Source organism: Nycticebus coucang, chromosome 1 (assembly GCF_027406575.1).
Source record: "Nycticebus coucang isolate mNycCou1 chromosome 1, mNycCou1.pri, whole genome shotgun sequence".
Classification (NCBI taxonomy): domain Eukaryota; kingdom Metazoa; phylum Chordata; class Mammalia; order Primates; family Lorisidae; genus Nycticebus; species Nycticebus coucang.
This window is the reverse complement of record NC_069780.1, coordinates 71,309,153-71,336,410: the sequence shown is the minus strand read 5'-3', so window position 1 is coordinate 71,336,410 and position 27,258 is coordinate 71,309,153. Positions and strand designations below refer to the sequence as shown.

Below are 27,258 nucleotides of genomic sequence, written 5' to 3'. Positions count from 1 at the left end.
AATCACAAAGCACGGCTTCCACCCTTACCTCCCCACCCACTTCAAGGTAACTTTGCACACTGTACCAGAGTGCTAATCTTAATGAATATCAGCAGAAGGAAAAGTCTGGAAAGGGCAAGCCAATTTTATGTCTGTAACAGAATAGTAAAATTCAAAACGCTGGAAGACTAAGAAAACTAAAGATTAGCATCTCTTTTCTATAAGAGACAACTTCATGGGACAACTGTATTTGATGACTGGCCAGGATACCATAAACCAATGGTTCCCAAACGTTAGCATGGATTGGAATCCCCTGGAGAACTTGGTAAACACTGATTACTGGTCCCATCTCCAGAGTTTGATTCAGTACTGTAGGTGAGTGGAAGGGTTTAAGAATTTCCATTTCCACCCATTCATCTGTTGATGAGCCCTTCAGTTGATTCCTTATCTTGACTATTGTGAATAATGATGTAACAAACGTGGCAGAGCAGGTATCTCTTCAACATACGGATCTCATTTCCTTCGGACATAGACCCAATAGGGAGACTGCTGGATCACATGGTAGTTCTATTTTTAATTTTCTGAGGAACCACCATACTATTTCCCATAATGGCTGTACTAATTTACATTCCCATGCATGCAAGGGTTCCCTCTCTCCTCCTCCTGGCCAACACTTCTTATCTTTAATCCTTTTGATAACAACCATTTTAACAGTTGTGAGGTGATACCTCATTGTGGTTTAATTTGCATTTCCCCTATGGTTAGTAATGTGGAACATTTTCAAATGAAATACTATTCAGTCTTTAAAAAGAGAAAAATCATCATATGTAACAACACAGACGAAACTGGCTGACATTACGCTAAATGAAAAAAGCCAGGGACGGAAAAACAAATACTGTATTATCTCACTTACATACTGACTCTAAAAAAGTGGGACTCGGGAGAGTAGAGAGTAAAGTGGTGGCTGCCAGAGGCTGGGGGCCAGGAGGGAGGCGGGCTTGGCATGGGGAGATGTGGGCAAAGAGTACAAAGTTCCAGTCACACAAAGGAATAAATTCTGGTAATCTATACACAGCATGGTTGCGAGTACAATTAATAACAATAGTGTACACAGCTGCTTAAAAATTGCTAAAGAGTGGGTTTTAAATGTTCTCACCGCAAAGATGTAAGTGTGGGAGATGAAGGATGTGTTAATTACTGGTCACTGCAATGTAAACACATACAGAAACATCACACTGAACCCCACAAATATAATTGTCAATTAAAATAATGATTTGCATTTCTAACAAATTGTGAGGTGATGCTGATGCTATTAGTTTGCAGACCACATTTTGAAAACCACTATTCTAAACCTTCTAAATATGCTCAAATTTTGTTAAGTTTTTTTCACGAGTTGCTGGGACCGCAACAGAAAACACCAAGTTGGGAAGACTTAACTGTGTTACACTTAAACTACTAAATCATTCTTAGAAATACTTCATCTGAGGTAAAAAGTGACATAGTTCAAAATAGTTCAGTGCTGTGCTGTGTACACCCCCTTTTTACTGACTGACAAAAAAAACCAAATGTACTCCATAGGGCTTTATGGTGGGAAATGCCTATCCCGGGAGCTGCGAGGAGCTGAAGCCCCCTTGTACTTTGATGTCATGGGGCTTCTCCCCACAAAGCACAGAAACTGCTTCATCAGTTTGAAAAAAAATCCATTCATTCCAATTCTCACACCAGTCACTTCACAGTATGAAAAATGTTGTAAGTAAAAACCTGATATGTTCAAATTAAATAGATATGAACTTCAAAGTTTTCTAGAACTATCCTTTATATATACAACTCAACAAGATTCTTGGGTAAAGAAAGAGGCAGCTGAAATGACATTTGTGGAGTCTCCAAATGCCTATTTTAGCCAGTTCTCTACCTCCTCCCTCTCAAACTTTGTATTAGAGCATGTGTAAATTATTAAGAGTAACACAATCATATCAGGATTGATTTTTTTGTTGTTGTTGTTTTGAGGCAGAGTCTCACTATGTTGCCATAGAGTGCCATGGTGTTACAGCTCACAGCAACCTAAAATTCCTGGGCTTAGCCTATTCTCTTGCCTCACCCTCCCAAGTAGCTGGGACTACAGGTGCCTGCCACGACGCCCAGCTATGTTGTTGTTGTTATGTAGTTGTCCTTGTTGTTTAGCAGGCCCGGGCTGGGTTTGAACCTGCCAGCCCTGGTGTATGTGGCCGGTGCCGTAGCCACTGAGCTACAGGCACCGAGTTATCAGGATTGATTTTAAGTTTTCAGTTTGTGTTAATAATAAACTATGAAATGACCAAAGAAGGGAATATAACGGTTAAAGCATATAGATGAACTGAAAATGCATTTCTTAAAAAACAGAAAAATGACCACAGAGATAAATTAGAATCAGCATTGTCAATTAACAGTAAAAATTTATTGAACTATGCTAGCTGCTGAAATAGAAATAGTAATCTACATTATTCCTGGAGCATTATTCCCTCTGTCTTGCAGGGAAGAGCAGCAGAACAAAAACTGTAAGAACATTATGAAGAAACCCAAGTTGCTACGGGAAAGCAAGACATAACTCCAGGGAGGGGAGTGAGAATCGGAAAAGGAGGATCAAGACAGGCTTCCCAATGAAACTGATCTTCATTAAGCTTAGTTCTGAAGGATAAGTAAGAGTGAGCTAGACAAAGTGGGAGGGGAAACAAGTTACGGGTAGAGGAAAAGCACACTGCGAGTCTCCACAGAACTCAAGCACACACAGGATGCGAGGGTGGGAGAGGAAGCTGGCAAGGGAGACCAGGACCAGAATGCCCAGAGCTCTGGGCAAGTCTTCCCAAGAGCAGTGAGAAGCAGGAAGTCAAGAGGACCCTATCTACGTCTTTTTTTTTTTTTTTTTTTTTGAGACAGAGCCTCAAGCTGTCGCCCTGGGTAGAGTGCTGTGGTGTCACAGCTCACAGCAACCTCCAACTCCTGGGTTCAAGCGATTCTCCTGCCTCCACCTCCCAAGTAGCTGGGACTACAGGCGCCCGCCACAACGCTGGGCTATTTCTTGGTTGCAGCCGTCGGACCTGGGCTGGATTCAAACAGCTCAGGTGTATGTGGCTGGTGTCTTAGCTGCTTGAACCACAGGCACCGAGCCCTATCTACGTCTTAAAAAATCCCTCTCCATAGTGCAGATGAGAGACTGAAGTGGGCGACCAGACAGGAGGCAGGTGCTGCAGCACCAAATGAAATGCTGGAAGACAGGAGAGTGAGGCCTGGCACATCAATGGAGAGGAAGTTAAAACACCTCTACTTTTCAGTTGTCTGACACAGGTCATTCAATTAGTAGGGGCCTCAATGTCATCATTTGGTACTGAATTTAAAAACTTCCTTTCTTAAAGTTACTATGGGGATCAAAAAATTATATACTTAAATACCTTGTCTGAAACACATACACTATATATTTTTTTTTCTAGAGCATGTGAAAGTCACCTTCGGTAGACATCATCATAGCTCACAGCAACCTCAAACTCATTGGGCTTGACAAATCCTCCTACCTCAGCCTCATGAGTAGCTGGGACTACAGGTGCCCGCCAAAACACCTGGCTAGTTTTTCTATTTTGGGTCTCCCTCTTACTCAGGCTGGTCTTAAACTCCTGAGGGAAGGCAATCCATCCACCTCACCCTCCCAGAGTGCTAGGATTACAGGCATGGAGCCACTGCACCCAGCATATACTACTTTTTATTCTCTAAGACTTTAAACTCCATTTTAATTTCTGGTTAAAAGAGGATCTGCATCTCAAGAGTTTAGCTTTTTAAAAAAAACAAATTTGCATTATTGCTGGTATAACAAACAGTAAAGAATACCTGTATTAGAACTAATAAGGACAATTCAGTATGGTTACTGGGAAAAAAAGCATTGCACTTCTGGCCAAGAACAAAATGTGACTTTAAAAAAGCCACAATAAAAACCACTTATCTAGAGATAAATCTAAGAAAAGATGTACAAGAACTGCATGGAGAAAACTTCAGAGTAGTAAATAGTACTAAGCTCAAGAGTATACTATGTCAATCCTGTCTAGAGGAAGCCAATGAAATTCCAATAAATCTCCAAAAGGTTTTTCACAGGATTTGACTTTAACCCTAAAGTCCATACTCTAGAAATCACAAAACATAATGTTGAATGAATATAATGAGTTGTAAAAGGAAGCTGTGGTATCATTATGCATCATTTTAAAATACACAAAATAATATCATATATTGTCAGGGATTCATACATATTTAATAATGACATAAAAACATGCATGGGAATGATAAATATCAAAATCAGAATAGTGGTTACGAAGGGATCAGTGTAAGAGGAACATAATTTTTTGTGTAATTTTTTCTTTCTTAAAATGAGTGGTAGATACAAAGATATCTATTATATTATTCTCTAGTCATTAAGCTCTTTTTTTTGGAGGGAATATCTTAAATATTCCACAAAAATATATTATAGTTTTTTAATTTGAAAATCATGTTGTTACATGATCTAGCTCAGTAGTTCCTAAACACCAAGCCAATAGCTGTATCATCAAGTACGTGATGATAAGTACAGATTCCCAGGCTATCCCAGGACCAGGATTTCTGGGACGGGAGCCGTGTGATTCTAATGTACTGCCACATTGGGAACCCTTGTTAAACAAGAAGCTGTTAACAGCCAATCCATCAACAAAATCGGTCCCAGCTGACAATGAGACAGTTAAATGCTTCAATTTCTAATCACTTTCCCATTGATCCAACTGTCTAGAATGTAGATTCTAACCTGAGGGCAAAATGATGCAAATTTTAAAATCCTTTATTGTGCCCTCCCCTAAAAGGTCATACATGTAAAAGGGAGGAATATTTTGTAAAATAACAGTAGCAAGTGATTCTAAGAAGAACATAATACCTTCATATCCTACACAGGGAATATGCCACAGCAAAATTCTACCAGAAAAGACAAAAACTGCTGTTCTTAAGTACAAAGTGGGACGAGGTCACTGGTGATGGCCCTCATGCTGTACTTCCCTCAAATACATAGCTGGCCACACTGTGCTACTTTCCTAATTTTACTCCCTTGTAATACAGTCATAGCTAACTTTGTCTAAGGAAATGCACAGAACCAATGTGAAACATGAACAATACAGAAAGAAAACGATTTATTAAAAATTAGAGGTATTAGCGCTGCACTGACAAATCTCATGGCCTGCTCTCATCTTACGAAATAACTGGAAAGGAACAAACTGTTAAAATGTATGAAATACCTACAGGTATGTGCTATGTGCACACTCTTTCTCACATACCTGCCTTCTCCCCCGCCCGAACATTTCCCTCAATATTTCAAAATTACACGTGCATACGTGGAAAGGGATTGTTCTGGTATTCTAAACACCACGAACTGCACTGGGTACACAAAGTCACATCAACGTGAAAGGGCTGACTTACCAGGGCTCTCTACTCGCTTATAGTGGTAGGGATTGATGCAGACCTCCTTCTGCTTGGAACCGAAAGGAAACTCACAGCATTCCAGTGGCTTCAGTTCATGGTGGCTCTGGAGGTCAGGCCAGCGCCACACACGACAGTAAATTACATGAGGCAGGCCTTTCCGGTGGGAGACTTGCAGCCTGCCATCCAGAGAGCGGGGAATGGTGACACAGTTGCTCGGCTGCCCCGGGCAGCTCAAGGCCTTTTCCAGTTCCTCCATGGCACCTTTTTTTTTCTTCAGTTTTTTCACTAAAGCATCAACAGCCTTCTCTGCCCATTTTTCTTCTTCATCACCCTGTTTCCATCCAAGGAGTCTCTTCACAGCTGGACTTGTGAAGGAAAATAAACTCGTCACATTCATGATGACTGCACTAGCTGAATGCTCCTTGGACACAGTGAAATGAAGGAGCCTCCAAAGGCAAGAAGACAGCAGAAGAGACTTCAGTCCATTCACACAGGATTCTCTTTAGCTTTGTAGTTTGAGGTTCTGAAAAGTAGAAATTATCATTCCTAGTGTTTTAAAAAGTAACCCCAAGTCAGCACCTACAAAAGAAAAGAGGGGAAAAAAATGTTTAAAATCATCTCTACCACACAACCACAGTTTAGTAAGCACCTCTGTTCATTATAGCATGCTATGGACTGAATTTTGTCCTATCCCATTCGTATGTTGAATCCCTAACTCCCAGTGTGACTATATTTGGAGATGGAACTTATAAGAAGGTAATTAAGGTCCAAAAAAGAGCCATAAGGGCAAGGCCCTAATCCAGCAGGACTGGGGGTCTTATAAGAAGAAGAAAGCACTCTTTCCTTCCCTCCCTCATCTCCAGGTGCATGCACGGAGGAAAGGCCATGTAAAGGCAAAGGAAGGCTGCCTCCTGCAAGCTAGGGAGAGAGTCCTCACCAGAAACCTGAACTGATCTTGGACTTCTCAGCCTCCAGAGCTTACAGAAAATAATTTTTGCTCTTTAAGCCACACAGTCTATGAAATTTTATTATGATGGCCAAAACAGACTACTAGACAGCATTCAATCCTTTTCATAATCCTTTGAGCAAGGTAATATAACCAGTGCCATTTTACAGATGAGTAAACAAGAGACACCGTTTAGAAAACAGTATGTCACTGTCTACACGGGCTCTGGGATAGAAGTGCAAAACAGTCCAAATCTCCAATACCTATTATAATGCTTTATATTTACATTCATTTATAACTTCTAAAGGTATGTTTCAAAATATACCTTAGTCAACAAAACTGAAAACAACAGGAAATAATAAAAATACAATCATCTCAACATGTTTTTTAGTTTGTTCCACAACTATTTTTTATGTTAAAAGAAGGAGTAATTATATTTCCACTGTATAAATGCGGTAACATTTTAAGGCATTTATTCCGTAAACAAACTTGTGTCTATGATATAGGGCAAGTAAACTAAGACATTTAACCCTTACTGAAAATTTAACTCTTACGTGAAAAATACGTAACACATGAGCACATATCGTACCAAATTCTTTAGCCTACTTGTCTCACTTAAACCTTCTATCTACTCTTCAACAGAAGGAACCATAAAAGGTGAAAAAGGTTAAAGAGGTTAACTGTACACAATCTCCACCTAGGATGGAGCAGCATGTGTCAGAGCAACTTCCTTCCTTCCAAAGGAACCAAAAACAAACAGAGCCCAGTTTTTTAAAGGCATCAAAGAGCAACCCAAGCACTCAGGACTTGAGGGGCCGAAATCCTGGAGAGAGGGAAATGCAGTGAGTGCCCTGAACATTTGTCACTACTCTTCCTCCCCAGGCATTTGCCAATGCCCACATCACAAGCAGTGAGAGATCTAGTACCCAAGCAGAGAGAGGCAACGAAGGGATAAAAACTGAGCAGACCTCCCAGCAGTCTCACGGCACTGAGGAGACGAAAACAAAAACGCTGCCAAGAAGCAGAAACCCTGGCAATACGCTTTTGGTTGAATCTCTCGAAGGGTATACCCTAGAATAAGGCAAAACTGAAATGGACTAGACTTTGTTTAAGAACTAAAGCCTGGCCAAGAATGGCCTTAATCCTAAAACTGGCTCAAGATGATGGGTTATCTCTCTAACAACTTGCCACAAGACTGAATCTTCTACAGAGAAGATAACATTATCTTTAACTGCCATAATTTTTTACTTATTATGTTTAAAAATTAACAAAAGGTTACCAGGCATACCAGGAGATTGGATCAAATAACCAAAACAAAACAGAATAGAAAGAGACCTAAGAGAGAATCTATATAGTGGAGTTACCAGATACAGACTTAAAAATATTAATGATTACTGATTAATATGTCAAGGAAACAGAAAACAAGATTTGAGGATTTTAACAGAAAAACTGGAATCCTTGAAAAAGGATGAAAAATTCTGAAACTAAAACATATAATAATGAAGACTTTAAATGGGTCAACTGAACAGTGGATTAGCTAGAGTAGAATAAAAGTAGTGGGCAGGAAGATCAGTAAAAAACAGCCACACTGAAGTGGTGGGGGGCGGGGTTTAAATAAAGAACTGAAAAGACACAATAATATGGCGAAAAAGTCTGCTACCACGTAACTGGAGTTCCAGGAGAAGTAGAGAAGATTGGGACAGAGCAGTATTTTTAGATGCTGGCCAAAGATTTTCCAAAACTGACAAGACATCTAGCCATGCATTTGTAAAGGTCTACAAGTCCCACGAAAGATAAATAAAAAGTAATCCACTAGTTTTGATGTATCATATTACAGTAATATCACTGAAAAGCTAAGATAGAAATCTTTAAAAAGACATTTTATCTTCAAATAAGTATCAGGTTGGTGAAAAAGTACTTGCAGTTTTGGACCATTAATTTTAAATCATTATAACCAGGCTCAAACATATCTTTATTAAGAAAAATAGGAACCACTACAATTAACACATTGCTGGCTGTGAAAAATAAGTTCCTTTCTCCCTGCATGCTTAGGGATTCAATGGACTTTTAGAAAGCATTTTCTGCATCTTGCTGGCTGTGGAAGCATTTCCCCTGCAAAAATTTGACAAGATGCTTGAAGAAGTGCTAGTCAATTGGTGAGAGGTCAGATGAATATGGCAGATGAGGCAAAACTTCTTAGCCCAATTCGTTCAACTTTTGAAATGTTGGTTATACAAGGTGCAGTCAGGTGCTGTGAAAAAGAACTGGGCCCTTCCTGTTGACCAGTGCCGGCTGAGGTGTTGCAGTTTTCAGTGCCTCTCATCAATTTGTTGAGCAGACTTCTCAGATGTGATGGTGTCACAAGAATTCAGAAAGCTATAGTGGATCAGACCTGCAGCAGACCACTAAACAGTGACCATGACCTTTTATTGGTGCACATTTGGCTTTGGGAAGTGCTCTGGAGGTCATTGTTGTCATACGAAATCTACATGTTTTTGCATGTCACCGTCCAATCCAGAAATGGTTCACTGTTGTTGTGTAGAAAAAGGGAAGATAATACTTGAAAACAATTGCTCTAATTTTGGTCAGCTCATGAGGTACCTACTTCAAGAGCTTTTTCATCTTTCCAATGTGCTTCAAATGTGAAAGGCCACGGTTAACGGTAAGTTCTTCAATAACTTCTTGTGTAGTTGTCAGAGGATCAGCTTCCACGATTGCTCTCAACTGGACAGTGTCAACTTCTGACGGCCAGCCCCTATGCTCATCTTCAAGGATCTCTTCTCTGCAAAATTTCTTGAACCACCACTGCACTGTGTGTTCGTTAGCAGCTCCTGAGCCAAGTGTGTGTTGATGTTCCAAGTTGTCTCTGCTGCTTTACAACTCATTTGAACCTGAATAAATCACTCGAATTTTCTTTTTGTCTAACATCATTTCCATAGTTCAAAATAAATACAACATAAATGGCAAGTAATAAGTCATTAGCAAAAAACATAAAGTAAGAAATGCACGTTAAAGTGATATACGATATAATCACATTTATTTAAGAATGTATTCCAGTATCAAAAGGCAAATTTCAACAATGCAAAAACTGCAATTACTTTTGCAGCAACCTAATAAGGTTGACAGCTGACATTTCAATAGAAATAATAAAAACAAGATGACAATGAAATGATGAATGAATGAATTCTACACTTCAGCATGAATTCTACACTAAGGAAAAAAAATCATTCAGAATGACTGTGAAATAAAGATGCTTAATAATAAGCAAAATCTGAGTGAACTGGCACTAAAATAAATACTAACAGGAATTATTCATGCAGAAGGAAAATGATTCCACAAATAAACAAGGAACCACAGGACAGAGTGAAGAGCTCGTAAAGGGTTAACAGGGACAAGCCTAAATAAAGACCAGCTTTACAGAATAACAGGGATGTCCTGAGGTGTTTAAAATGTATGTAGACTTAAAATGCACGTCAACAGCAATAGAAAGCAAAGGAATAAAAGTTACTAAGATCCTTGTATTGTCCAAGGCATGTGAAGTGTTAATTTACTATTGGTATAATAAATTATGAATTGGCGTCATATTAAAGCAATAATTGAGAGAATAAGTTAAAAACTATAGCAAGCTAATAGAAAAGTTAAAAATATAAAAAAATTCAAAATACAATTAATCCAAAGAATGTAAGGAGAAAAGTGAGCAAATAATAGATGTGACAAATAGAAAATAATAAGGTTTAAATCTAAGCTCGGTGCCTATAGCTCAGTGGGTAGGGCGCCAGCCCATACACTGAGGCAGGTAGGTTCAAACCCAGCCAAAGCCTGCTAACCAATGACAACCGCAACAATAAAAAGAAAGCCAGACATTGTGGCGGGCACCTATAGTCCCAGCTACTTGGGAGGCTAAGGCAAGAGAATCACTTGAGCCCAAGAGTTTGAGGTTGCTGTGAGCTGTGACAGAATGGCACTCTACTGAAGGCGACATAGTAAGACTCTAGTCTCAAAAAATATGTATTTTTAAAATCTAATCTCCAATGTATAACCAATTGCTGAAATATAAAAAAACTAAAATATGACAATTAAAAGGCAGAGTAGGAGAAGGAATACCACTTAACTATCCTGTATTTAAATGAAATACAAGGACATAGAAACCATGAATGTGAAAGAACGGAAAAAGATCTACTATGCATATTCTTAAACAAAATGCTGGCCTAGTTATCCATTCATACAAAATAAACTTTAAACCAAGAAGCATCACCACAGATTTTTTTTTTAAAGAATATTTCATAATGTTAAGAGTTTATATGTCAGGCCAGATGAAGTGGCTCATGCCTATAATCCCAGCACTGTGGGAGGCAGAGGCAGGTGGATTGCTTGAACTCAGGAGTTCAAGACCAGCCTGAGCAAGAGAAGACCCCCTCTGTAAAAATGTCTGGGAGTTGTGGCAGGTGCCTATAGTCCCAGCTACTCAGGAGGCTCAGGCAAGAGTATTGTTTGAGCCCAAGAGTATGAGGTTGCTGTAAGCTAAGATACCTCAGTACTCAACCCGAGGGTGACCAAGTGAGACTCTGTCTCAAAAAAAGACAGAGTTTATCTGTCACATACATACATATCCATATACAGATCTCAAAATCCCAAATTTTTATGTAAGTAATAAGTCTCAAAATAAAAATTTAACAACTAAAACAACAGACAAACCCAAAATTCTATTGAGAAATTAACGTAGTAACTGATAAAGCAAGCAAACAAAAATTGATAGCTATGGAAGAGTAATATGTTTAAAAACTTGATAAAATTCACGTGTATAGATCACTGAACCCAATAACTGTAGCATACAAGGTTTGACAATTAAGTTTGTAAACTTGCCATCAAGCATGCGTACACTGGCACAAGCACCGTAAGGGTTCATAAACTTTGTTACACCACGTTAACAGATACAAGGTTTGACAATTAAGTTTGTAAACTTGCCATCAAGCATGCGTACACTGGCACAAGCACCGTAAGGGTTCATAAACTTTGTTACACCACGTTAACAGTGTCTCAGACCCATGTTCATGTTGATGTGTGCCGTTGTCTTGCTGAGTGGCTTTCATTATTGAGACACCTTGGTGTGCTGTTGTGAGAATGGTAGAGCTAGAATTAGAGCAATTAACATTAAATTCCTTGTTAAATTTGGCAAGAGTAGAAGTGAAATCAGGGACAGATTAGTCCAAGTTTATAGGGATAATGCCATGAAGAAAATAGCAGTGTACAAATGGATTAAACACTTTTTAGAAGGGAGAAAAAGCATCACTGATAAAGAGGTCAGGACAACCAGTAACAACAGAACTGACAAAAATATTGCAAACCCCCATCAAACAGCATGTCAAAATCATCAGCCGACTGTGACAAGCACAGCAGATTGAGTAAACATCAATAGAGAAACAGTCAGGAAAAAAAAAAAATTTTTTTTTTTTTTTTTTGAGATAAGAGTCTTACTAAGTCACCCTCAGTAGAGTACCCTAGTGTCAATGCTCATAGCAACCTCAAACTCGGCTTACCCAATTCTCTTGCCCCTCCCTCCCAAGTAGCTAAGACTATAGGCACCTGCCATACACCAAGCTATTTTTTTCTTGTTTTTATCACTGTTGTTTAGTAGGCCCCAGGCCGGGTTCGAACCCGCCAGCCCCAGTGTACGTGGCTAGCACCCCAATGGCTGAGCTTTGGGCACCAAACCAGTTAGGAAATTCTTAACTCAAAATTTTGGCATGAGAAAGGTACGGCTGTTGCATCACTACCATGCACCAGCTCACATGGCACTGTCTGTAAGGGAGATTTTCACCAGTAAACAAATAACTGTATTTGAACACCCTCTCTACTTACCTGGTCTGGTGCCCAGTGACTTTTTACTTTATCCAAAGATAAAGGAAATATTAAAAGGAAGAAGACACTTTGATCACATTCAGGACATCAAAGGTAATATAACGACAGCTCTGATGGCCATTCCAGAAAAAGAATTCCAAAACTGCTTTGAAGAGTGGACTAGGCCCTGGTGTCAGTGCAGAGCTTCCCAAGGGGGGTACTTCAAGAGTGACTGTAGTGATATTCAGCAATGAAGTATGTAGCACTTTTTCCACGATGAGTTTACAAACCTAGTTTGTACATACTTTGTACATACTTTCAAATACACATGGGATACTTACTCAAATTGACCATAATGAGCCAAAAAGCAAATCTCAACATATATCAAAGCAGTAAAATAGACTATATATTTTGATCTTAGCATAACTAAGAAATCAACAAAAATATTGTTCTTAGAAATAACCACACCCTTAAATAACCCATGGATCAAACAGGAAATCATAATGAAAATAGAAAATATTTTAAACTGAATATGACATATAAAAGTTACACAATGTGGCTCAAGTATACTTGAGGGTAATTAGTAGTCAAAATGCATATATTAGAAAGGGAAAAAGCTGAAAACTGGTACTTTATATATCAAGAAAAAAATAGGAACAATAAATTAAAGAAAGTAAAAAGAATGAGAGATTTTTTTTTTAAGTATACTAAAGAAAACCTATAAAATCAAAGTTGGTTCCTTGGAAATACTAATATAATTAGATAAACCCCTAGCAAAATTCACTAAAAAGAAGGCAAAAATTACCATTAACAGCAATAAAACCAGAAATTATTAGTGATCATCAGAAATTAAAAAATATGATTATGAACAGCTGTCACAGCAAATTGTGCCTTTATATGGCTAAACTGTGATGAGCTATATACATCTGCCGTCCTTGCTCCAGGAAAATGAGTGAGAGAATCTATCTTATTATCTTCCTATCTTTGAACCTAGCATAGTATCTGGCAAATAGCAGATTCTCAACAAATGTTTGATGAATGATTCAACTTCCTGAAAAGCTTAGAAAGGCAAATATGGAGCTTCAACTTTATTCAGTAGGGGATAGAGGGTCACTTTTCTAAGAGTTCTGCCCAAATTTACTAGCTCTACTACTGAAGTAGTATTTTTTTTTTTTTTAACAGAAGACAAAACTATGCTACTAACAGAAAAGGAAAGAGAAAACAAAACTATGCTATTATCAAAAGTCACACTTGGTCAGAGTGTACCTACTGCTGTAATAATTTACTTTTTACTAAAGGTTAGTTTCGCAAAGGAACAAGAAAGACAACTTCTTTCTGGGCTTCTAGTAACAATTTACAGGAGAATATATTTCTTCATATTCTGTATGTCTTTTTCTTCCAGTCTGAAAACAGCTTTTTGATATTTTAACCGTTAATTTTCAAACAGATGGAGTAAGTTGGGGAGATTTCAAATTCAGATGGGTGTTACAGGTGGCATGTAAGAACCTCCACTTCTTGTAACTTGTCATAACTACTTGAATTGACTTCCATTCCCCAAAGCTGTCCTGAGCACCTGCTAAGTGCCTGGCACTGTGCTAGACAAAGGAGATGCAGAAGCGAAGATGTCTAACATCCCGAAGTGGCTCACAACGCAAAGGAAGAGCCACTGTGTCAACAACTATCATAAAGCACACTGCTAACCCATAGCTAATGGCAAAGGACTGTGCTGAGGGCCACCTCCAGGGCCTCAGTCAGAAGGAATGCTGCGGTTGCACCAAGGTCAACCATGGGCACAAGAGTAAGAGAAGAGGATGCCCAGGTACTGTGCACTTGCCCACCATTAACTAATAATACAGTGTGATAAAAGCTATACAACAATGACACACAAGGCAAGGGCCTGGATGCTGAAATCCTAACGACAAAGGTGATGATGGTGTTAGGAGGAAGGCCCTTGGGGAGGTGATTAGATGGTGAGGGTGGAGACTCAGGAATGGGATTAGGGACCACCACGAGAAGTTACAGTTAGATGAGGTCATCTAGGTGGAAGCAGGCCCTCACCAGACACCTAATCTGTCAGCACCTTGATCTTGCATTTCCCAGCCACCAGAACTTAAGAGAAATAAATGAAATGTTCTTATTAAGCCACCCATTCTATGGTATTTTGCCACAGCAGCCCAAATGGACAAAGACACCCAATAATATATAAGAGGAGAAAAGAACAATTAAGTCCAGAGATTTTAGCAAGTTTTTCTAAAGAAAATATTAGACCTAAAGGATAGAATTCGCAAAACAACAGAGCTAACATCTGTAGTGCTCATTACATGACAGACACTGCTCAAAGCACTTTACGTCTTTCAACTAGTTCAATCCTAGCAACAAACCCTCCAAAGTAAATATTACCATTTCCCCCATTTTACAGGTAGGGAAAAGAAAAGTTAAATTTCTTGTTCAAAGTTACATACACGCTAGACGTGGCATTTTGCCGACCAGCTCTAGACCTTGAATTTTTAAACCACTTTTCTAAATTGCTGTTCTAGCAGACACATAAGAGAAATGCTAAGATTTAATATAGCTGGAGATGATACAGGCCCATACGAAGGACAGAGACAGGACTGTGAGGGCCTATGACACAGATTAACCTGTGGACAGTGGAAAGTTTCAAATCAGAGCATCAGTGTGATTACATCTGTTTTATAGCTAAGGTGACCTCATCAATACAGGAAGACCTCTGCACACAGGGAGCAAAAAAACTTAAAATTTACCACTTCTAAACACTGCACAGGTCACGTGGTTGGTAAAGTCTTGATGCCACTCATAAAAATTAAAGTGAAAAGATCACAAATCTTTGCACAGAAATATGCCCAGATAAAATAAAATGACTAATTTTTATCTACCTGAGCTAAGGATTTTTAAAATATGTAAGTCAAAAAAGCAAACTAATTCACATGAAGAACTCAAATGAGTCCACAGTTCTATGACCTTGGCAAGATAACCAACTTTTTTTTTCTGCCCCTTTTATACTTCCTGACTTAGTTTATGTTAGAAGCTAAGTGGCCTTATCAGTTTAAAGTGCAAAATTAAAACATGAGTCAGCAAACAGAGATTTCCTTCCCTCTTGTCCAAATACAAACATTTCACACTGACAAAAAAGAAAAAGCATTCACCTAGTAAAGAACCCCCAGCAGCCTCAAAAATATTGAGATCTTTGTTCAAGTTCACCATCAGAAATTTATTCTAAGGAAATGTTCTGACCCGCAGAGGGAAAAAATTTTTACACAGATTTTCATGAAAGCATTATTTATAATAGGAAAAAAAAAAAAACTAAGAAAATAGCTAAAGATACTGTATACATCCATTCAATGGAATATTACGTACCCCTTAAGAGTTATATTTATAAAAACTATGTAATAACTTGGGATAAAATCTTTAGCAAAATATAACGTCTCTCCTATTCTTCTAAACTTTTCAAACACTGAACAATGATAACTCTCAATTTTTTAAAAAAGCCTTTCTATGCAAATATTTATTACAAAATAACAAAAATCAATTTATGAGTTCCAGCCAAACATAGGCTCTCTGTTTAGAAGTCAGACTTGACTTCCAGTGTGATCCAGTTTTGGAAGTAATAAAAATACAGTTTTAAACCAGGGTTCTAAATTCAGAAGCTTTTCCTTCCTTAGTCTGACCCACGGGGAGGATTTCTACTCAACTACCACAAGTGAAATTCGAAAAATACTCTTATACTACTCCTCTTGACATGCTATTTAATTTTGCAACTTATGTGGTATTACTTAATGTTAAAAGGAAAAAAGCAAGAAGTTTTAAAATATAGGGTGTCCATAAAATTTTACAACTATTTTAAAATTGCACACGAACTTTATGAACACCCTGTGTTCTTCCACTTGTTTTATATTTAAAGGAAACCTAATTAGCCAACTGCATAACATCATGGACATTTTCCTCACTTTGGCCTCATCTGGTAAAGAAACATGTAAATTATCAACTGTGTGAATATCAACGAAGTACACTCTCTGCTATTCAATACCTTACTGACCCCAAATTCCCATAGAAAGTTTTAAAAGAAAATTACTTTGTATCTGAAGAAACAATTAAAAAAAAAGTGGTATTTAAAATACCACTGAGTATTACAAACCAAGTTCCTTTACTAAAAGATGAGGAGACAAAAAAAGACCAACTACCCTTTCTATCACCTCAGGCTAGGGGTTGTTTTGTAATTCTTGTAATGGCACAGAATTCAACGGACTAGACAAAATAAATGATCCCAATGAATTCTGAGAGAATAATTATATTATTCAGTAAGATAAACAAAATGTAGGCTCTAAAACATAACAGGGAGAAAAAAACTCCAAAGACTCAGCACCTTACGGCAAATAGCTGAGATAAATGGTCTATTGTCAATGAAGCAAAGGACTTTCTCTTTTTCCACTTCTTATTCTTGGGCTCATTACTGTCTTAACTAATGGTAAAAAATCATGGCATAAAGATCAAAAGAATTAAGGAACTAAAAGCTCAGGGTATTGATCAACTTCCCTTTGAAATTGTTTAACAGCTGGAAAAGCTATTTAAGAAAAAAGATAACTTTATAAAAATTGTTTAATTTTTTTTTTTTTTGAAAAAAATATTTCCAAGTAATGAAATCAAACAACTGTGTGCATATTTCCAGACTTACACCACTGGCTTTCTTCTTAAATAGATGGACTGGTCTTGTGAATATACAGAAAAACTAAGTAAGACTTGAGTTCCCAAAGGAGCTCTACTGTGGGCTTCAGAGTAATCACAAGCAAACGGCATGGATTAGGTTCAGCACTTCTAATATACAAAATAAAATGGTTTAATATATAAAACTATTTCACATATACCTCATTAGCTGCCATGGAGATTTAAGAAATCTCAGAGATATGTTGTATTAAGTGGCAGTATCAACTAACACTACTGAAAGGCCTGTCATTTATCCTAACATCCAATTTTAGATAGGCTTCAAAGCTCCACGGGATTAACTCCTGCCTCCTCTGAGATGCTCAGCTAAATTAAAACCCCAAAAAGGGTCAAAGGAAAATATGCGGAGGGGATCTGTAAGGTAACTTACATTACTCCAAAATAAACTACTCTTTTTAACTTGCTTCATTTTTCACTTAAGTAGTCAACTGTATGCTCCTAACAAAGACAGAATTGTCAAAACACGTAAGAATTCCCAAGGAGGATAAAACAAAAATTCCCGACATTCACAGAAACCACGGATTCACTATAGTCTATCTAGTAGAAGATTATGCTCTAAAGATGAGGGTTAAAAATACTAAAAAGGACAAAACCTGCAAAAAAAATATTTCAGAGTTTCAATACCAGTAAATATAAAGCATGACCCAGCACTGCTTGCCTTCTGTGAGCCATCTTGTGAGGCAAAAATCGCAATCAGCTTTGTGGGAAGAGTAAAACGAAGAATTCACAAAATGGGAGAGAAGATAATAGTCATAATCATTAGCCCTTAAATAAAACCAAGCTACTGAATTAATCCAGAAGAATTGGGAGGTTGCAAACTTTTGACAAAGCTAAGGTATATATTACTTAAAAGTGGAATAGCTGACAAATCACTTGCGAGAACAGCCCCGCAAGAGGGCTGAAGCAGAAACAGGCATCAAATTTCCAGATGGAGAGAGAAGCCAATGGACAGTACCCATAAAAACACTAATCAAGGCAGGTGAAGACAGGATTCTGGAACAAACAGAACATAATCGTAAGAGGTACCAACTCTACACAGTTTCTAATAAAAACCATGCAAGGTTATTGGCTCAGTGAGTAGGGCGCCAGCCCCATATGCCGAGGGTGGCGGGTTCAAACCCAGCCCCAGCCAAACTGCCACAACAACAAAAAAATAGCTGGGCGTGTGGCGGGCACCTGTAGTCCCAGCTGCTTGGGAGGCTGAGGCAAGAGAATCGTGTAAGCCCAGGAGTTAAGAGGTTGCTGTGAGCCGTGTGACGCCACGGCACTCTACCAAGGGCGGTACAGTGAGACTCTGTCTCTACAAAAAAAAAACAAAACAAAACAAAAACAAAGATAAATCTTTACCTGTAAGGCATACAGGAAAAAGACAAGTTAAAATTTACTATACGTCTAATGCCATTACAGTGAGTATAAAAACAGAGATAGAGCTAGCTATTTCAGTTTCAGGGAACACCCCAAGGTAGCAATGCTGAGTGATTTGGTCTCAATAAATGATATGCCCAAATGCTTCTTTCTCCCACCACTCCAATTAGGAACTAACTGGGTTTTGAGATAACAGTAAGTCGCCACTTAACATAATTGACAGGTTCTTGGAAACTCAACTTTAAGCAAAAGGACATACAAGGAAACCAATTTTACCAAAAACTAACATATACAAACAAGTTCCCAGGGCATATTTCTGACCACAAAAATATCACTAAACTTCTAAATAATGACCTAAACCGCTTGTAATATAAAACATTAAAATAAATGTGAGCTGTAAATATACGAAGTATTTAAGAAAGATTAATCAGAACAAGTAAGGTAATTATTCACACAATTATTCCAGTTCAGGGATGCAGGTGGCTGGAGCCTGTCCTGGCAGCTCAGGGTGCAAGACGGGAACCAGTCCTGGACAGGATGCCAGGCCACCACAGGACGCTCACGCCCACACTGTCTTCTTTCTCACACACACACTCACACTAGGACCATTCACCTCACGCACACACCTTTGGGATGTGGAAAGAAACCCCAAGTATCCACAGAGATATGTGAGAAGGTACAAAATCCACAGACGGTGGCACCAGCTAGGAATTGGTTTTTTTTTCTTCTCATCAACATTATAAGGAAACCACATTGAACAAAATGTTGTTGTTGGAGGGCCTGCCATATTTGTACTGTGGGAGAAAACAGGTGAAGTGCCTTCCCATTCCTTTTTCCTGTTTTAAAACAGCAGTTAGCCATCAACTTTCAACATTTCTCCATCTCAAATGAGTCAAAGATGGCTAAATAAAGCTCACCACTAACCAAAATAAAATTCTAGAAGAAGAAGAAAAATGAAAACGGATGACACCTCTCTCCATTTCTTTTACAGACTCTGAATGCATTTTTAAAACGACAGAACTTCACTGCTGGAAAGGCTAAAATGAATGCTGCTTGAGTCCTCGGGGGGAAAAACATATTTAACAAAATTCCTATACAAAAAAGCTACATGGAGGCCCGCAGGGATCCTGGAAATCTGCCTGTCAGCCCACAGCAGCAGGAGGGTCCTACAATCACAAACACCCAGGAATCCAATTCCACCCCACTGAGCCTCTTACTCTTCAGCCTTGCTGTGGCTACTTTCAAACACTTCCAAATCTTTTAAACACAGGATTGATGGTACAGAATAACTAGTTTGCCTTTTTTTCCATTAAATAATTTTTTTTCCAGAGACTTATTTTCCAAACCTGGAGAACTGGGAAGTTGGAGGAGAAAGAGAAGGTAAGCACGCGAAAGCCTATCTAGAGTAACGCAACAACATAGGCACTACTGCCTTTAAACACAGACACTTTAAACAGTGAGTCTTCCAGTTGCTCAGGTGTGACCTAAGTGACATGCCAGCAAGAGCTGCAGTGTTGTTAAGTGAGCAGAGGTCTTAGGAATCAAAAAGAACAGGAATAAAGCACAGAATGAATTCTAATTTACCACTTAGCACTCGCAAGCTCACTGCAAGCTGCCGTATTTCAACCAAAATGATTTCAAAAGTAGCATCCCTCTGAAAAAAAGGAAGCAAGGAGTTTATGGATGTCACAATTACTTGAGTCCTTAAGAATGTAACTGTAGGGCGGCACCTGTGGCTCAGTGAGCAGGGCGCCGGCCCCATATACCGAGGGTGACGGGTTCAAATCCGGCCCCGGCCAAACTGCAACCAAAAAATAGCCGGGCGTTGTGGCGGGCGCCTGTAGTCCCAGCTACTCGGGAGGCTGAGGCAAGAGAATCGCTTAAGCCCAGGAGTTGGAGGTTGCTGTGAGCTGTGTGATGCCATGGCACTCTACCGAGGGCCATAAAGTGAGACTCTGTCTCTACAAAAAAAAAAAAAAGAATGTAACTGTAGTTTACACATTTAGGTGTGCTGAGTATACTAGTCAACACATCTTCATTGTATTGGAAAATTCCTTAAGAGCAGAATTCCTTCTGTCCTGTTCCATCCTGACAAATCCAGCCTGCTTAGAGAGTGCCTGGTTAATTTTCTTAATCATGGAGATTCCCTATAGAATAATAACAGGTGTCAGTTCTGCTTTGTCTCATGAGATGATTATATGCTTAGTTAAGGAGACTGAAAGCATGAGCTTTCTTACTGTCCCCAACTTCAACAAACTTGGCTTTTTTTTTTTAATGTCCCCTTGCCATTTCCTCTAAAAGTCAGACACTATTCCTCAATCCCATTGACTCTCCATTCTCAAAATCACGCTCATAATGGAACACTGTCCTTCAGGAGCTGGTAGCCTTTCATGATGCCCAGATCCTCATTACCTCCCGCTAACAAAGTGCATCCACAAAAAAGGCTCCTCTGTCCAGCAGTGCTCATTCCTCAAATATAGGAAAAGAGTGAAGGTCAGAAGCATTTTACAATTTTATTGACTATCCAAGGAAAAACTATCCTCTTTGAATCACTTTTATCCTAGAATAGCAAGTATCCAGATGGCAAAGAATGCTTAATGTGGTAAATTTCCATTAACTAGTTATGAATGATTCCTTATTAACTAATAAACTAAACTGTTTAATTGAGCTAGTACCTTATACAAGCACCATACTGGATGTTTTTACAAACATTGTCACACTGACTCCACACAGCAATCTTTCAAGGTACGTATGTTATTTCAGTATGGCTAACAAATGTGAAGCTCAGGGGCTAACAAACTTTCTCAAGACCACACTCTAGTAATTGGTAGATTTACATTTTAAACCAGTACTGATGCTAACAGATCCATTAATCAGATTTAAAAAAGTAATTCTGATACCAAATTCACAGATGAAAATGGAGTCAACTACAAGAGGAAAAAATTATCTCTTTTATTTTTAAAACAAAGATCCTACTGTAGTTCATTTTTGGAACATACTTCTCTTTCTCCAGTGATCTCACAGGTGCTGTTTATGACAACAACATGCACATCTGTAGAGGTGAACTGACAAAGCAGAACAGCCGAACCCTTTCCCTGTATTTAGATCCTTCAGCCCAGCTCTTAACTGCATAATTTAATCAGGACCCTCTAGAAGGGAAACATCCATATTCATCACAGGCATCAAAGGAAACATCTTTACAAGTTATATCCTTTTACAAACCAGCATATGGTCTCACGCCACTCTCCCAATTGTTGAACTCCTCCTCTGGGAAGAGCATGGAATTTTATTTCTTTTTATCACTTGAAAAAATCACTTCCCTCCTAATTCAGTAAAACTGGGTGGAGGCCATTTCCTCTACAGGTGAGAGAAATAAAACTTGTTGATCTGTCATTGTCAGGAATTTTTAAGTTAACCATTTATTTTACAAATATTTACATATTTTACAAAATGAAAACAAAAGGCAGACTAAACCCAGAATGAGAAATTGGGGTACATTTTCTAGACTTCCAAATAAAATGACTACAATTTTTTTGTCATTTTAAGATGGTTTCTAAATTATAACACAGGAGTCCTTAACTTGAAAAGGTTAGTAACAGGGGGTGAGGGTGGGGGGAATCATTCAACAACTGCTGAGTCTCAATTTGCTCTTCCACCAAATTCTGACATTACCATCTACTCCAGCAGATTTTTACAAGGATTAAATATAAATAAGACTGATTTGAAAACTAGACCACAGTGAGAAACAAAGTATTTTATTAATAGCAGTTCCACCAATAATCCTAATGTTAACATTTTATATACATAAAACTAAGTTTATGTTCCAGTTTTGCCTGTTTAGTGAGCATTCTGTCTGTTCCTTCAGCACTTCGGGCACACTTTTGTAAAGTGGCCTTTGCATGTATTCATCTCTTTGTTTGGAATGTGTTTACCCAGTTACTCCCTTTCAGGGTGCAATTCAGATATCGCATTCTCCATGAGACCTTTCTAGTCCACCAAAAAAAAAAAAAAAAAAAGAAGAAGAAGAAAGAAACAACAAAAAGAAAAACCAAATAGCCACTGAAGTCATTTCACTTTATTCAACAAGCGCTTACCATGTGCCAGGTACTAATCTATGCACTGGGGACAAGGCACTGACACACAGGCAAAAACAGTTTCTCCAAGTTCACGCCTTCATGGGGTTGACATTCTGGTGGACTAGGAAGGTCTCATGGAGAATGTGGTACCTGAATTGCACCCTGAAAAGGGGTGACTGGGGAAGCACATTACAATCAAAGAGAAGTGCAAGTGAAAAGGCTATTTGGCAAGAATGTGCCTGAAATGCTCAGGGAACAGCACGGAGTCCTGGCTGTGGCTGGAATGGCGTGAGTGACAGACAGAAAGGGAGGATGAGATCTGAGAGCTGACAAATTTGGGCAGACAAACTGGAAGATTTTTGAGCAGAGGAGAACTATGATCAGACCTACCATCCAACAGAATTACGATGGTTTGCTGGGCTGAGAACAAACTGGAACATGCAAGGATAAAAGCAGGGAGTAGGAACAGGGAGATCAGCTAGGAAGGCATGGCAGTGCTCACATGAGAGGATAAAGGGCTGGCAGAAGTGGTCCCAGTCTGGATTTATTCTGAAGGTACAGACATGAACAAATAATACTTTACTGCTATGTAAATAAGGAAAATAACCATAAAAGTTGGAGAAATCTGTTTAATTTTTAGAAGTTCCTATATTTTGAGGACTATGAAAATGAGTTTTGTTTTTTGTTGTTATAAATTCCTTCTAGGCTGGGCACAGAGGCTTCCGCCTATAATCTCAGCACTTTGGGAGGCCGAGGTGGGTGGACTGCCTGAGCTCAGGAGTTAGAGACCAACCTGAGCAAGAACAAGTTGGATGTTGTGGTGGGTGCCTGTAGTCCCAGCTACTCAGGAGACTGAGGCAAGAGAATCACTTTGAGCCCAAAGAGTTTGAGGTTGCCGCGAGCTATGATACCACAGCACTCTACTCCAGGGCCACTGAGTGAGACTCTGCCTCCAAAAAAAAGAATTCCTTCTAGACATATTCAGTATTTGAGGAAGGATCAAGGACAAGGCTCTTGGAGTAGTCTAAGAATTACGACAAGAGTATAGGTTGAGTATCCTTTATCTGAAATGCCTGGAACGAGAAATGTTTTAGATTTCAGATTTGGGGGTGGGTGGGTTCCAAAATATTTCCATACACATAATGAGCTATCCAGGGGCTGAGACTCTGGTTTAAACATAAAATTCACTTATTTCATATGGCACCTTATCCACATAGCCTGAAGATAATTTTATACAATATTTTTAAATCATGGCTAGACAACCATGTATAAAAAATATTTATACAGTATTTTTTTAACCATGATATACAATATTTTTAATAATTTTGTGCCATGAAACAAAGATTTGACTGTGCTTGGACTGTGACCATCACATGAAGTCAGGTATAGAATTTTCCACTTGTGGTGTCACATCATTATTCAAAAAGTTTCAGATTTTGGAGCATTTTGAATTTTCAGATTAGGGATATTCAACCTATAGTCTAAAGGGAGTAAGAACATGGAAGTTCAATCTTGCAGGAATTACAGTAGTGGGGCAAAAATAACTAACAAGGAAGGGTAGTGAGTGGCATAACCCTATGTGATAGTCAAAACCAGGTGTTTCCAGAGGATGACAGAATGGTCTGGAGGTGGTAATGAAGAGATCTGAGGGCTAGGAGAGAAAATAGCCACAGTTTGAAAGAATGACGAGGGAAACAGCATCCTCAGATAAGCACACACCAAGATCTACGTTCAAGGATATTCATGTTCTAAACCACCCGGATATCTAACAATAATGGAATGATTAAATAAATTATGGCACATTCCACTATGATATAACTCTTGAAGAAGGAAAAAAAGGTAAGATTTTGACGAACAAGTACTACCATGAAGAGAAAATCATACTATAACTGTTCAAAGAGAGAGCAGGACAGGGCGGCGCCTGTGGCTCAGTCGGTAAGGCGCCGGCCCCATATACCGAGGGTGGCGGGTTCAAACCTGGCCCCGGCTGAACTGCAAACCAAAAAATAGCTGGGCGTTGTGGCAGGCACCTGTAGTCCCAGCTACTCAGGAGGCTGAGGCAAGAGAATCACTTAAGCCCAGGAGTTGGAGGTTGCTGTGAGCTGTGTGAGGCCACGGCACTCTACCGAGGGCGATAAAGTGAGACTCTGTCTCTACAAAAAAAAAGAGAGAGCAGGACAATATCCATAGTATGATCCCTTTCCAAAAAACACAAACACAAATAAAAACTATGTACACACATGTGCATTTTTAAAGGCCTGAAAGGAAATAAACAAAACTGAAGAAGTGATTACTTTTAGGAGTGAGCTGGGAGCCGGGGATGCAGGACAGCTGGCCACCTGAATGTTTAACCAATTACTGTTTCCAAATTTAAAGCTTCAATAATAAAGTAAAATAAATAAAAACTGTAAGTGGTAGGAGATGTGTTTCTTGATGATTCTAGAGGACAACTTTATGACTGAGGAGTGGCAAGATGTATCTTCTTATAAAGGAAAAAAATAATTGAAAGGGTATCTGCACAGCATGGGATGTCACTGAATGGGGATTTTCAGAGAAATGTATTCCTGCATACAGGGTTGGAATATATGACCCTGATTCTGGGTGAATATGAAACAAATGGGAATGGAATGTACTTTATTAAGCAATTCAGTCACTTGATCAAAAAATCCAATTTCACAAAATGGCATATTATAACAAAGAATAAGTTTCCTTTCCACTACCAAGGCAAATATCCATCAAAATTTTCAACACATGAATTTCTTACCGAAAAAAAATGGGTCCACATCACTCAAATATTTTCAAGAGCAATTTGGTCCTGTCCCTTTTCCAGTATATAAATATATTAACTTAGAAGAATAACTTCTAAAATCAAAGTTTATATAACCACTGAAACAAACATTGAGATCAGCCAGATTTCACTCTCCTCCACATGACTATCAATGACGGCCTGTTTTCAATCTGCCAAAACCTGGACTGGACTTTCAAATGTTCACTTGGCCACCTCAGAGAAGAAACTGCACCAACAGCAGCAGCCCTGTTCCAGCACATAAGCGCTCCCTCCACCCAAGAGCTGAAAAAAGCAAGTACAAAGTTTTCACTGGTTGAAGAGAAATAATGCTTTAGATGTTACGTATAAGCAAGCATCGCATGTAGGTTTAGGTGAGCCCCATACCATAAATCTAGACTTTAGATGACTTGTTCAATCCGCTAACTTCCCTACAGCAACTCATTTACCAATCAGAATAAAAAAACCCAATACAGTCCTCTTGGAAGGTTTCAGAATTCAGTTCTCCTCCTCTACATGCTCAACTACCAAGATAGCTTAGTCTCAATTAATCCATCAATTAATGGTACAAATTCTTTAAGCCCTCGCCACCAACATGAAGGTGTTGCAGAAAGAAAGTGAGTATGATTCAGGTCCCACCACCATGAAGTTTACAGTTACAACATGTGCATGGGAAGGATGGAGAACTGTATTATGTGGGACACTGTGATAAGAGTCACAGGATGTGTTCAGGTTCTTCAAGGAGGAACACAACCATCTGTGCTATTTTCTTTGCTACAAGTAAATCTCCCATGCATCCTGAGCTAGCAATGGAAATCCAAATGGTTCCACTGACTCCCAACCAGTTACATCAATGGGTATGAACAATGGAATGGATAATGCCACACAGTCTTAATGATAATTAACTATTACCTCTATGTAATAGAATGTATTATCATTTAACAAACAAAGCTTTTAATTATTTATATTCTGGTTAGATCAATAATAAAGCTATTATATACCTTGAGAACATAGTAAATTCTAAAGAAATGCCTACTCAAGTTTCAAAAATTGCTGGAAAATCCGTTAAGCGTGTGACAGTTAAATATAATGGTTTTATTATACAGGGTGTCCATAAAGTTCGTGTGCAATTTAAAATAGTACGTAGTATAAATCACTCTATCTTTTTCTTGGAATCCAGACTACAGGCAAGAAACAGACTTTTACACAACACGTGAAACATCCCAGTTTGAAAACTCCACGAACTTTTACCACCATCACCACCAATTTCAAAGGGAGACCATGTTGAGTAGGTGGCTCTGTGGAGAACACCGCGTGGAAGTGCATCCTGGGTCTCCATCCATTTCCAACGCACGTACATTATGCCTCAGTGGACGCGGGGGATCAGTTCTAGAACCACCCCTCCTGCCCGCCCGCATGTATACCACAGTCTGCATGAACCCAAGGCTCTCACCTACACATGGGTAGGCCCTGTACATCCTACCGTTTCACATCCCCTGAATATTATTTTTTCTATCTGCTTTTGATTCAAAAATATCTGAGTGTAAGTGGGATTGGTACAGTTCAGGGCCCTGTTGTTCAGGGGTCAACTGCATTCAGAAAGAATTAAAAATATCCATATATCGTTATCATCACTACCGCAGTGAATCACCAGTACTGTTCCGAGCACTTTAAACTTACTGAATACCTCTCTCTCTCTTTATAAGAATTGTAGAAAGTAAGTACTACTTCTGAGATGCGAAACTGAGATAAAGAAAGTTTAGGAAACTCGCCAAAGCAACTGCTCCACCACCTCCTTTTGTCCGATGCACAAAGCAGGACTGACAAGCAAGGATTTGCTTACGGTTTTGTGCTAATCCCTCCGTCTCCTCCCCCTCCCTTCCCAACTTGGTCTTTTTTTTTCTTGCTGCTTTCCTTCTTGATATCTTTCCACATTCCTAGATGTGGAAACACCAAGACTTTTTATCAGGGCAGCAGTGATAAAACTAGATTCACTTTAATCTAAAGAGCTTAGAATAAGGATAAGAAGTTACAGGCTATAATTCAACAAGACACTGAGGAAACTGTCACCATGA

At 38.9% G+C, this 27,258-nt stretch overlaps 1 protein-coding gene across 2 annotated transcripts in view; it reads right to left on the bottom strand.

Annotated features, from left to right (window-relative positions):
- The window catches only part of SMAD1 (SMAD family member 1), an 81,085-nt gene that overhangs the window by 39,308 nt on the left and 14,519 nt on the right, over positions 1 to 27,258 (bottom strand). The window contains exon 2 of one of the 2 annotated variants that reach the window (XM_053582201.1): positions 5,434 to 5,959. In XM_053582201.1, the coding sequence (XP_053438176.1) occupies positions 5,434 to 5,833 (400 nt within the window). In that variant the 5' untranslated portion in view covers positions 5,834 to 5,959. Of the gene's footprint in view, positions 1 to 5,433; positions 6,018 to 27,258 lie in introns of those variants that run through there. The other variant, XM_053582202.1, reaches the window with a different exon arrangement.